The sequence below is a fragment of the Trichechus manatus genome, unplaced genomic scaffold (assembly GCF_000243295.1).
Source record: "Trichechus manatus latirostris isolate Lorelei unplaced genomic scaffold, TriManLat1.0 scaffold00218, whole genome shotgun sequence".
Classification (NCBI taxonomy): domain Eukaryota; kingdom Metazoa; phylum Chordata; class Mammalia; order Sirenia; family Trichechidae; genus Trichechus; species Trichechus manatus.
The window spans coordinates 2,118,261-2,130,286 of record NW_004444154.1 but is presented as its reverse complement, the minus strand read 5'-3'; the positions used below and the strand labels follow the sequence as shown (position 1 = coordinate 2,130,286).

At 43.6% G+C, this 12,026-nt stretch overlaps 1 protein-coding gene across 6 annotated transcripts in view; it reads right to left on the bottom strand.

Annotated features, from left to right (window-relative positions):
• The window catches only part of BOD1L1 (biorientation of chromosomes in cell division 1 like 1), a 79,668-nt gene extending 67,648 nt beyond the window's left edge, over window positions 1-12,020 (bottom strand). For all 6 annotated transcript variants that reach the window (XR_002825949.1, XM_023742787.1, XM_023742786.1 and 3 more), the window contains exon 1: window positions 11,910-12,020. Coding sequence is in view for 5 of the 6 variants with exons in the window: in XM_023742787.1 (XP_023598555.1) it covers window positions 11,910-11,987 (78 nt within the window). In the remaining variant the exon portion in view is untranslated. The remainder of the gene's footprint in view (window positions 1-11,909) is intronic.
• Window positions 12,021-12,026: the final 6 nt, after the last annotated feature.

The following is a 12,026-nucleotide window of genomic DNA, read 5'->3' as shown; positions in this document are numbered from 1 at the left end:
TAACTCTTTCAATTGTTTTTCTGTTCTCTATTTCATTTAATTCTGCCCTAATTCTTATTATTTCCTTCCTCTGGCACCTGTGGGCTTCTTCTGCTGCTCTCTTTCTACTTGTTCCAGTTGTAGGGTTAATGCTTTGATTATGAGCCTTTCTTCTTCTTGGATGTGTGCATTTATTGCTATAAACTGACCTCTCAGCACTGCTTTTGCTGTGTCCCAAAGGTTCTGGTAGGATGTGTTTTCATTCTCGTTTGATTTTATGAATTTCTTTATTCCCTCCTTAATTTCTTCTATAACCCAGTAGTTTTTGAGCAAGCTGTTGTTCAGTTTCTATGTGTTTGATTTTTTTCCTTGCATTTTGTGTTGTTGATTTCCACTTTTATGGCTTTATGGTCAGAAAAGATGCTTCGTAATATTTCGATGTTTTGGATTTTGTTAAGGCTTGCTTTATGGCCTTATATGTGGTCTATTCTGGAGAATGTTCCATGTGCGTTCGAAAAGAAAGTATACTTGGCTGCTGTTGGGTACAGCGTTCAGTATATGTCTATGAGATCAAGTTGGTTGATTGTAGCATTTAGCTCTTCCGTGTCTTTGTTAAGCTTCCTTCTGGATGTTCTGTCCTTCACCGAAAGTGGCGTGTTGAAATCTCTTACTACTATTGTTGAGCTGTCTATTTCTCTCTTCAGAGCTGTTGGAGTTTGTTTTATATATTTGGAGCCCTGTTGTTGGGTGCATAAATATTTATTATAGTTATGTCCTCCTCGTGTATTGACCCTTTAATCATTATATAGTGCCCTTCCTTATCCTTTGTGGCGGATTTTTCTTTAAAGTCTATTTGTCAGAGATTAATATTGCCACTCCTGCTCTTTTTTGAGTGTTTGCTTGATATATTTTTTTCCATCCTGTGGTTTTAGCCTGTTTGTGTCTTTAAGTGTAAGGTGTGTCTCTTGTAAGCAGCATATAGATGGATCATGCTTTTTTAACCAATCTGCCACACTCCGTCTCTTTACTGGTGCATTAAGTCCGTTTACATTCAGCGTAATTATGGATAGGTATGAGTTTAGTGCTGTCATCCTGATATCTCTTTTTCTGTGTTGTTCACAGTTTCTTTGTTCTCCTCAATTTTCTGTGCTGAGTCATTCTTCATCATGTATTTTTTTTCATCTTTTTCTTTGTTGTAGATTTTGTGTTTGCTGGGTCCTTACGTTTTTCTACTTTTTAATTTTGATTTGTAGGATTGTTAGATTCCTTTGTGGTTACCTTAATATTTACCCCTGTTTTTCTAAGTTTATACCAGTCTTTATTACTTTATATCGCCTTAACTTCCCCTTCATATAGAAAATCAATGTCTCCATTTTTTAAGTCCCTCTTTTTTTGTTTTAATATTACCTTTTTTACATATTGATATCTGTTTCCCTGTTTTCAATGTTTTAGGTTTGATGTATTTTTGATTTTCATATCTGAGTCAATATCTGGTTGCTCTGTCCTGTGTTTTAGTCTTGCGTTGTTACCTGGTGTTATTAATTATCTAATCATAGGACTTCCTTTAGTATTTCTTGTAGTTTTGGTTTGGTTTTTACAAATTCCCTGAACTTCTGTTTATCTGGAAATACCCTAATTTCGCCATCATATTTGAGAGACAGTTTTACTGGATATATAATTCTTGGGTGACAGTTATTTTCCATCAAGGCTTTAAATATATCATCCCATTGCCTACTAGCCTGCATGGTTTCTGCTGAGTAGTCCGAGCTTATTCTAACTGACTCTCCTTTGTAGATGACTTTTCTTTTATCCCTACCTGCTCTTAAAATTCTCTCATTATCATTGGTTTTGGTAAGTTTGATTATAATATGCCTTGGTGACTTTCTTTTGGGATCTACCTTATGTGGGGTTCGATGAGCATCTTGGATAGATATCTTCTCATCTTTCATATCAGGGAAGTTTTCTCTCAACAAATCTTCAACAATTTTCTCTATTTTCTGTTATCCCCCCCGTTCTGGTATTCCAATCACTCGTAGGTTATTTCTCTTAATAGAGTCCCACATGACTCTTAGAGTTTCTTCATTCTTTTTTTTTTATCTGATTTTTCCTCATATAAGTTGGCGTCAAGAGCTTTATCTTCAGTGTCACTAATTCTAACTTCTACTGCCTCAATTCTGCTCCTATGACTTTCTACTGAGTTGACTAATGCTGAAATTTTATTGTTAATCTTCTGGATTTCTGATTGCTGTCTCTCTGTGGATTCTTGCAGCCTATTAAATTTGGCATTATGTTCTTAAATAACTTTTTTAAGTACCGATAGTACTGTGTCTGTATGTTCCCCGGCTGTTTCTGCATTCTGTTGAATTTCCTTTCTTATTTCTAGAAGAGTTCTGTATATTAATCTTTGTATTCTGCCTCTGTTAATTCCAAGAAGCTCTCTTCCTCCAGAGAATTTATCGATTCTTTATTTTAGGAGCTTGCTGAAGCCCTCATGGACTGCCTCTTTTTGTGACTTGATATTGACTATTGCCTCCGAGCCATCAATAATTTATTACAATTTTATTTTGTATTTGCTTAGTGAGACCTAGCTTATTTTGTTTTGTTTTGGCATGCCCAAATAGGCTGCTCATGTGCACTAGTTTGATTTTTGACACCTTTGGATCTCTAATGTCCTGTCACCAGGTAGTTAGTTCTGTAACTAAGTATGTGCACACAGAAGTCCGTTAAATTTTCCTATATGGGTTCAGCTCGGGCATTCAGGCAGTTGGTCACCAAGTGTGTGATGCAGGCTCTCACCCCCAGTCCTAGAGAGACACGGGTGATTGATGCAGGCGCTGGACACTGGCTGTGGTAGGGGATCACGCGCTAAGCCGGGCAGGGGGCTGATGGCTGCCCCTGAGAGTCTGAAAGGAAAGCGTGTCCGTGTTCTCTAGGGTGAGTAGGTAGGTGAGTTTTGCAGCCGGACTATGAGCACCCCACTCTGTTGGCTATAAAGATTTGAGAGCACCACTTTTTCTTGGACTCCTGTAGCAGATGACTAGGCTCTTTAGGTGCTACCACCAGTCCTTAAGCCCTGCTGCAGATTGATAAAAGCGCCTACTTACGGGGCAGGGCTGTTTCGAGGGTCACAAATCTGCCAGTTCACAGCCTAAGCAGTTGAAGTCAAACCTCAGATGTTTGCCCTGTTGTACTGCGGCAGTGAGGACTAATGCTGTTGAGATGGGTCCCCAGAAGTCTACACAGGGTTGTAAGGCACTCAGAGTCTGTGGACCCCTAATACCTGTGCCCAGCAAAGGAGCTGTGCCGTCCCTGTGTTCCTGGCCTAGGGGAGCTGGCAGCTTAATTGTTCCCTCTCCAAGGCCAGAAGAATGGGTCAGGGTGCCTTTGGGATCTACTTCCAGCCCAGCGGACTCCCGGTGCAGAGCATGGAGGGAGGAGGTAAAAGGGAGAGAGGTTTTTCCCAAATGGACTTTATTATTATTATTTTTTTAATCCCCAGGAAAGGGTGCATGCAACTACTTATCTTAGCTCTTGGGAGCTGCTCTTCACTGGTTCAGAGTGTACAAGCAGAATCTCTGCTGCCAGGTCTCTCCCAAGAGCGCGCACTGCACAGCTGTTTGCCTGCTTCACCGCGGACTGGCGTGGCTGCGGAGCTGCAGTTTTGCCACCACAGCTCTGGCCCTCCTTACCTCTTCTAAAGGGTCTCCCTCTCCTGTACCACTCAGATGGATTTCTTAACCTTGCCTTGTTCAGGGCTCACAGATATTCAATCAAATCACTTGCTTTTCCAGGTCTTTGTTGTAAGAGGGATACAGGAAGTGTCTAATTACTCCGCCATGTTGACCACTTGAGCAATGTTCTATTGGGATGCATAAGGTTGTCACTGGCTAATTTTTGGAAGTGGGTCACCAGGCCTTTTTTCCTAGCCTATCTGAGTCTGGAAGCTCTGCTAAAACCTGTTCACCATGGGTGACCCTGTTGGTATTTGAAATACCGGTGGCATAGCTTTCAGCATCATAGCAAAACGCAAACCACCACAGTAAGACAAACTCACAGACAGATGGTGGGCTATCTCTTATACATACTACTATTGGAACAATTCTTGCATTGTACTGTATTTTGAGGAAACCTCCCCACCCACCAAAAAAAAAAAAAAAAAAAAACAAGAAAATGGGCACTATCGGATTAAGGAAAAATAGCCCCAGGATTTAAAAAAAAAAAAAAAACCCGGTGCCATTGAGTCGATTCCAACTCATAGTGACCCTAAAGGACAGAGTAGAACTGCCCCATAGTATTTCCAGGGCTGCAAATCTTTACGGATGCAGAGAGGCTGGTGGGTTTAAACTGTCCACCTTTTGGTTAGCAGCCAAGCACTTAACCACTTCACCACCAGGACTCCTATTTTGGACAGGGGGACATATTATTGCCCAACTGAAGTGTAAACCGACCACTCTCCCCTTACTTAATCTTTGTCTGCATACCATCTATCACACTGCTTGGCAGATAAGCAATCAAAACAGTTGTTAGAAGACTAGGTAACTATCTCAAACAGAATGGTAACAGTTCTATCCCTACATGATATCCTGTCATTGCTCCTGGTGTTCGCACTTTTGCTGATACCTATTTTCTACTCTATAAGAGATGGTCTCATGATCATTTCTGATGTTCCTCTGTATTTATCCAAAATCAATGTAAACTAAAATTAATTATTTCTCCCCAATGACTCTAGAACATAATTCTTACTTCCAGTATCCCAAATCTAACAAACATTTATTAGGTTCTAACATCCCAATGCATTTAGCACTCTAGTGCCCTCGTAACAAGTTCAAATGTGAACTGCCCTACAGGTAATTGTCCTTGTTTCCAATGTCTCCTCTCAGTAAAAAGCCTAGTGACTAGAGAAGCATGATTTCATTATTCTTCTAGCAATATATGTATAGTGAAACCTGTGAAAGCCGACACTTGACAGGACTGCCTTGTTTTTCTGGGTCTTGCAAGTTTTCTGCCTTTGACAGTAGTCTTACCACTTCCCTATCACTTGTTTTGGTGGAAAATATTTGTGTATTCCTTCTCTGACAGGCTTCCACCTTACACAGGTTATAGCTTTTGCAGGTTTTACTGTTATCTTCTTCCTTTTCCATGGAGCCCTGGCAGCACAGTGGTTAAGAGCTTGGCTGCTAAGCCAAAGGGTGGTAGTCTGACTCCACCAACCGCTCCTTGGAAACCCTGAGGGGGCAGTTCTACTCTGTTCTATAGGGTTGCTATGAGATGGAATTGACTTGATGGCAATGGGTTTTGATTTTGGTCTTCCTTTTCCAGTGCTGCTGTCAATAGCTTGGGGTCATCCTTGACTCTTCTCTTTATCTCCCACCCCTCATCCAAACCATTAGCAAGTTGTCAGTGCTAGCATCAAAGTATCTGACCACTTCCCACTACCTTTACTGCAATCACTCTAGTCCAAGGCACTCTCATCTCCTATCTAGATTATAGTACCTGATCTCCCTGCTTCTGCCCTCACCCACCTGAAGTCTATTTTCCACAGAGCAGCCAGACTGAAGCTTCTAAAATTAGGGTCACATGTAATTTATTGTCCAAACCAGATCATGACCAAGCATGAAAGGGGGCACTACTAATTACTATGGCTAACTCATTTAAAATGGAAGTCAGATTATATCTCTCTTCTGCTCAAAACCTGCCAATGGCTTCTCTGCCCTGGAGTAAAACCTAAACTCCACAGCCTGTCTGCTCTGTGAAGGGAGAGCAAGAACTCTCATCTCACTTCCCAGCATGGTCTTCCTCAACAGGTTCTGCTGCAGGGCCTTTTGCACTTGCTGCGGTCTCTATTTGGAATGTGTGGGCCCCAGAGTGCTGCACAAATAAAATAAAACAAAACAAGCAACCCTTTCTGCTCCTCACTTTGTGTCATGGATTGAATTCTGTCGTCCAAAAATGTGTGTATCAATTTGGCTGGGCCATGATTCCTGGTATTGTGTGATTGCCCACCATTTTGTCATCTGATGTGATTTTCCCATGTGTTGTAAATCCTACCTCTACGATGTTAATGAGGGCAGATGGGCAGCAGTTGTGTTGATGAGGCGAGACAATCTATGGGACTGGATTGTGTCTTGAGCCAGTTTCTTTTGTGATATAAAAGAGAGAAGTGAGCAGAGAGACAGAGGGACTTCATATAACCAAGAAAGCAGTGCCGGGAGCAGAGTGTGTCCTTTGGACCCAGGGTTCCTGTGCGGAGAAGCTCCTAGTCCAGGGGAACATTGATGAGAAGGACCTTCCTCCAGAGCCAACAGAGAGAGAAAGCCTTCTCCTGGAGCTGATGACCCTGAATTTGGACTTTTAGTCTACTTTACTGTGAGAAAATAAATTTCTCTTTGTTAAAGTCATCCACTTGTGGTATTTTTGTTATAGCGGCACTAGATAACTAAGACAGAATTTAGTACCGGCAGTGGGGTGCTGCTCTAACAGATACCTAAAATGTGGAAGCGGTTTTTAAACTGTGAATGGATGGAGTACTGGCAGCGGCAGAGAACCAGCAGTGGCAGAGAATGGGTGGCAGCAAAACCAGGAAGCCAGCGCCAGACAGCACTGGAGCTGACCCATGGAGCGAAAGAGCAGAGTGCCTGTGCGCAGGAGGCATCCTGGCAGAGTGGGGTGCCTCTAGGCACTTATCAGTGGAGCTAGGCTTGCTTACCCACAGAGCAAGAGAGCTGAGTGCATTCCGGCCAAAGTTTACTGGCAGAGTGGGGTGCCTCCAGGCACTTATCAGTGGAGCTACAAAGCTTTGGAACACTTGCCCCTGCAGGACAGATGTGGGTGTGAGGCCTGAGGGGCCGAGGGGCCAAGGAAACAGGAAGCAGAAGCTGAAGAGACTAATAACACAGGAAGCCGAGCTGCCTCAGTCTCAGAAGTTATGGCCAAGACTTCTAGAATTTCAAAGGGTGGAGCCATGGCCTCTGGTGTTTCTAAGGGTGGAGTTGCCACTCAGGTGGACTAGGAGAATGGTGCACCTAAAGCCGAGAGAGCAGAGCTGCCATCCCAGTGGGCTTGGAAGGCGGAGCTGAAGCCCAGGGCCGATGGGCCTCCTCTCAGAATCCGGAGACTGTCGCCAATACCTAAAGTCTGGAGGGCAGGACCATAGTGTAAATTGTCTCAGAGAAAAGAGGATTATTTTCAAAGCCTTAACAGCTAATGTAATGTGTTCCGCTGATTTGTTTGGTGCCTGTTATCCCTTCTCTCCCTCCAGTTTCTCCCGTCTGTAATGGAAATGTCTAACTTGCGCCTGTTCTGCCATAGTACCTTTGGACGCAGATAATTTGTATTCTAGATTTCACAGATGAAGAGGAATTTTTGAATTTTGGACTTAGAATTAAGACTTTTGCTATGATATGATGGGGTGAATATGTTTTGCATGTTGCAAGCACATGGTTTTTTTGGGGGGCCAAAGAGTGGAATGTCATGGATTGAACTGTGTCCCCCAAAAATGTGTGTATCAAATTGGCTGGGCCATGATTCCCAGTATTGTGTGACTGTCCACCATTCTGTTATCTGATGTGATTTTCCTATGTGCTGTAAATCCTGCCTCTATGATGTCAATGAAGGGGGATGGGTGGCAGGTGTGTTGATGAGGCAGGACTCATTCTACAGGATTGGAATGTATCTTGAGCTGGTTTCTTTTGCGATATAAAAGAGAAAAGCAAGCAGAGATATAGGGGGACCTCATACCACCAAGAAAGCAGTGCCAGAAGCAGAGTGCGTCCTTTGGACCCAGGGTTTCTATGTGGAGAAACTCCTAGTCCAGGGGAAATTGATAACAAGGACCTTCCTCCAGAGCCAACAGAGAGAGAAAGCCATCCCCCGGAGCTGATGCCCTGAATTTGGACTTCTAGCCTACTTTACTGTGAGAAAATAAATTTCTCTTTGTTAAAGCCATCCACTTGTGGTATTTCTGTTATAGCAGCACTAGATAACTAAGATACCCTGCTTTATTTTTCCAGAGAACCTATCACAACCTGACATAGTATCTGTTTACTGTCTGCTCCCCGGTAGGACACGAGCTTCACAACAGCAGGGACTTACTGTTCAATGCTGTATCCCTGGCACCAAAAACAGTGTTTGGCACATAACAGTTGCACAGTAAACTGAAAAAGTGTCTGAAAATTGAGCTTCTTTACTACTTCAGGATAGTAGTGCCATATCTACTTGGTTAGTGAACTCTCAGCCTCAAACAGAATGGTGGGCTGCTTCATTTTCTCTACCCCCACGCTCTCCAGACGCTGATCTCTGCAATGGGGAAAGAATGGCTTTGTAGCCACTAGTTTTGCTCTAGGATTCTGGGAACTGGTAGTCTACAGTGGAGGAACTTCAGCATTAGTTGGTTCTTAGAGCTATCCAAGGTTTCAACTATTTGGGTAGAAAGGGCTGATTTGGTCTGCTATCCTCAGATCTCTCTCTTGGTTAAGGATCAGTAAAAAACCTAGGACTGTTTGGGAGCTCTGGTTGTGCAGTGGTTACGAGTTCAGCTGCTAACCAAAAGGTCAGCAGTTTGAATCCACCGGCTGCTTCTTGAAAACCCTCTGGGGCAGTTCTATTTCATCCTACAGGGTCGCTAAGAGTCGGAATTGACTCAATGGCAAAGGGTTTTTTTTTAATGGGCTACTAAAGGAGGAGCCCTAGTGGTGCTGTGGTTAAAGTGCTTAGCTGCTAACTGAAAGGTTGGTTGTTCGAACCCACCGGCCACTCCATGGGAGAAAGATGTGGCAGTCTGCTTCCATAAAGATTTACAGCCTTTGGAACCCTATGGGGCAGTTCTACTCTGTCCTATGGGGTCGCTATGAGTTGGAATCGACTTGACGGCATTGGGTATGGACTTCTAAACGGAGTCTTAGTGATGCAATGGTTAAGTGCCCAGCCACTAACCAAAAGGTTGGTGGTTCTAACCTACCCAGCAGCTCCACAGAAGAAAGACCTGGTGATCTGCTTCTGTAAAGATTACAGCCAAGAAAACCCTATGCGCCAGTTCTACTATGTCATTTGGGATCACTATGAGTTGGAATCAACTCGATGGCACCTAACAACAACATGGACTTCTACAGTGGCAAGAGACTTTGGTAGTTCTCACTCTGTTTCAAACACACTGGACTGGATGACTGTTTTGCTCTTGGAGAGCACCTGACAGGTATCAAATGTCTTGATTCTTAAATATGTATGGTGATTGACATAATCCAGTCACTGCTGTATGTTACACTATATCTTATATATCAGACTGGGACATAAAGCAGGTCAGTCTTAGGGGTTCAATTATCAAAAGCACCATATAACAAGCAGTGTCAACTATAAAGTGTTCTTAACAGATGAGACCCAAGGATTCCATTAAAGTGATGCTTCTTTGTATGAAGAGAAAACTTTATTTCTACTCTGGCCCACTCATCACATTAATGTGAATGCTAAGGTCATATGAAAGAAAATTTTGCCTTTAGTCTGTTTTTAAGACTTTGAAATGTACTCTTAAAAAATTTTTTTTTAAGAAAAAGGAATATAAAATGCTACTGAATAAGAATTTTTTAGAATTAAAAACTATATAATTGTCAGTTATGGGAAAGGAAGAAAAAAGGGGGGAGAGGGAAGGAGACAGTCATGGGGGAAAACAGACAAGATAACTAGAAACAGGAAGGGAGATAGGAAGGCACAGAGAGGCTGAGGAATGAGGAAAGAACTTCTATCTTATCCAGCAGTCCCTAGCTGCAGGGCAGAGAGCCTGATTTCACTTCTACTCTTCTCCAGCCTCAAACATTTAAACAGCGCACCTTATTCTATGACCCCTGAACTCTCTGAAACTATGTATTAGATTAAGTCACATGACGCTGCCCATAGTTGACCATTTTTGAGCTATAAAAACAGCATTTTAGGCATACGTGTATATTTTTCTTGGAGAAGGTCCTAGCTCTCATTAGATTATCAAAGCAACTGTGATCCTCCTCTTCTCCCCAAGAAAGGATAAGACTCACTTTGAGAGGTTTGGCAGGGACATTTCAGACATGAAGAAAAAGTTGAGCTTTAGACACTGCAGTTCCTGAATCAGTACACTTAAAATTTCAATTTCATACACAAAGAAAATACACAGATCTGTGACTTTCTGAGGACAGAAAAAACAAATCTCTATTTGCCTGACAGAAAAAACTGGCTTTACTTGGGTTGCTTTTACTTGGCCATGTCTACATCTTAATCCATTTAAAAAAGAAGGGGGCCACAAGCTTTATTTCCAAAAAAGTGGCTGCGCATATTCTCTAAAACAAACGAAGAAAACTATATACTTTGTAAATGGATAAACACCCCCAAGTAAATGGAATTCTCAGCGGTACAAATCTCCAACACCCAGAAAAGGTGTTGTTCTACTTCTGGTCTACAAAGTGGGGCCAGTAACAGAGTCCTTAAAAGGGAGCATGCCTCCTTTATAAGGGAGGATTTCCCAGAGTAGATAGCAGAATTGTGTACCAAAACCAAACCCACTGCCGTTAAGTCGATTCTGACTTATGGCGACCCTAAAGGACAAAGTAGAACTGTCTCATAGGATTTCTTAGGCTGTAAATCTTTACAGAAACAGACTACCCCATCTTTCTCCCATGGAGCTGCTGCTGGGTTTGAACCACCGACCTTTGGTTAGTAGCTAAGCGCTTTAATGGCTGCGCCACATGGGCTCCTTGAATTGTGTACAGTTTATCTCAAAGCCTGGCGAAGACTGGGTCACAGAAAAGCACAGATGTATTGGCAGATGCTACAAACACCCCTTACTCAAAGAAACAAGGCTTCTCAAAACAGCCAAATATGCCGAGTAAGACAATCTTCACCCCATCAGAACTCCAATCGGATAGACCCAAACGGGACTGGCCCAAACAATTTTCCTACATGCTTTCTGCGTCACTTGTTCCAGAATTCCAGACTCTTGGTTTTCCATCTCACTGATTGCTCCTTCTTGGTGCCTTCTGCTCATTCTTTGCCACACCAGCCAAGTTTACTTGTTCCTTTTAATGCCCCCGTCACTCTCACATTTGGTATAAAGTCCCTTCCCCTTTCCAGCCCCTGACTCTTTATGGACAGGGAACCACCTTACTGACCTTTTCCCCTCTCCCCCTTACTCTACTGAACTCACTCTTCTTTCCTGCCCTTCCTCCACTTGAATATCTGTTGTCACCTCTTCTACATTCTCTTCCCACTGAACGCTGGCTAGGTTTTCCTTACCTGCACCTTCCTGCCCCTTTCACCTTAGAGAAGTGGCTCAGCCTAAGCTACCATCATCAGACAGTCACTGGTAGAAACCAAATTAAAGTCACCATTTCCCCATGCCCATTTCATTGCCCAACTCTTCCTCATCTTTGCACCCTCCACGAAGTCCAGCAAAGCCCACTGCAAATAATTTGAGTCAATTATCACCTATGGATTTCTCCAAACGGCAAACGCATATGCCCTGCCACCCAAGAACCTTCAAGAGGAGAAGCAAAAATAACTTGAATACAAAGTACGCCGGGAAGAATATCAATCGAAGATGAGAATAAATAAAAACCAGCACTATTAGCATTAGTGTTTCCATAAGAACACGGACTTGGTCCTACTCACCAGTAATCCCCAGCGCCTAAATAGTGTATGACACGTAACAAGAGCTTAAAAAACACTACTTGGTTAAACTCGTGAAAGGATAAGCGAATGAATGAACGCGCCGCGCTTTGCACAGTGCGTGGCACACAGCAGGCGCTCAAAGAAGTGGCTGCAGAAGGAACCACGCGGGAGGCGCGTTCTAGAGGGGCCGCGGCTCCGGCCCAGACGCCCGGCCCAACCGAGGAATGCCGGCGACTGCCGAGAAGGTAGGCGGCCCAGGGGTCCTCCGTACCCCCGCCAACCCCCAGGCCGCGCGCGCCACGCACCTTGGTGTCCACGTCGGCTAGGCAGTCCCTGCGGAACTGGTCGAAAAGTCCCTGGCTCTTGAGGTGGTTCACGATCATGGCCACGAGCTGCGGGTCCCCGGCGCCGGCCCCCGCGCC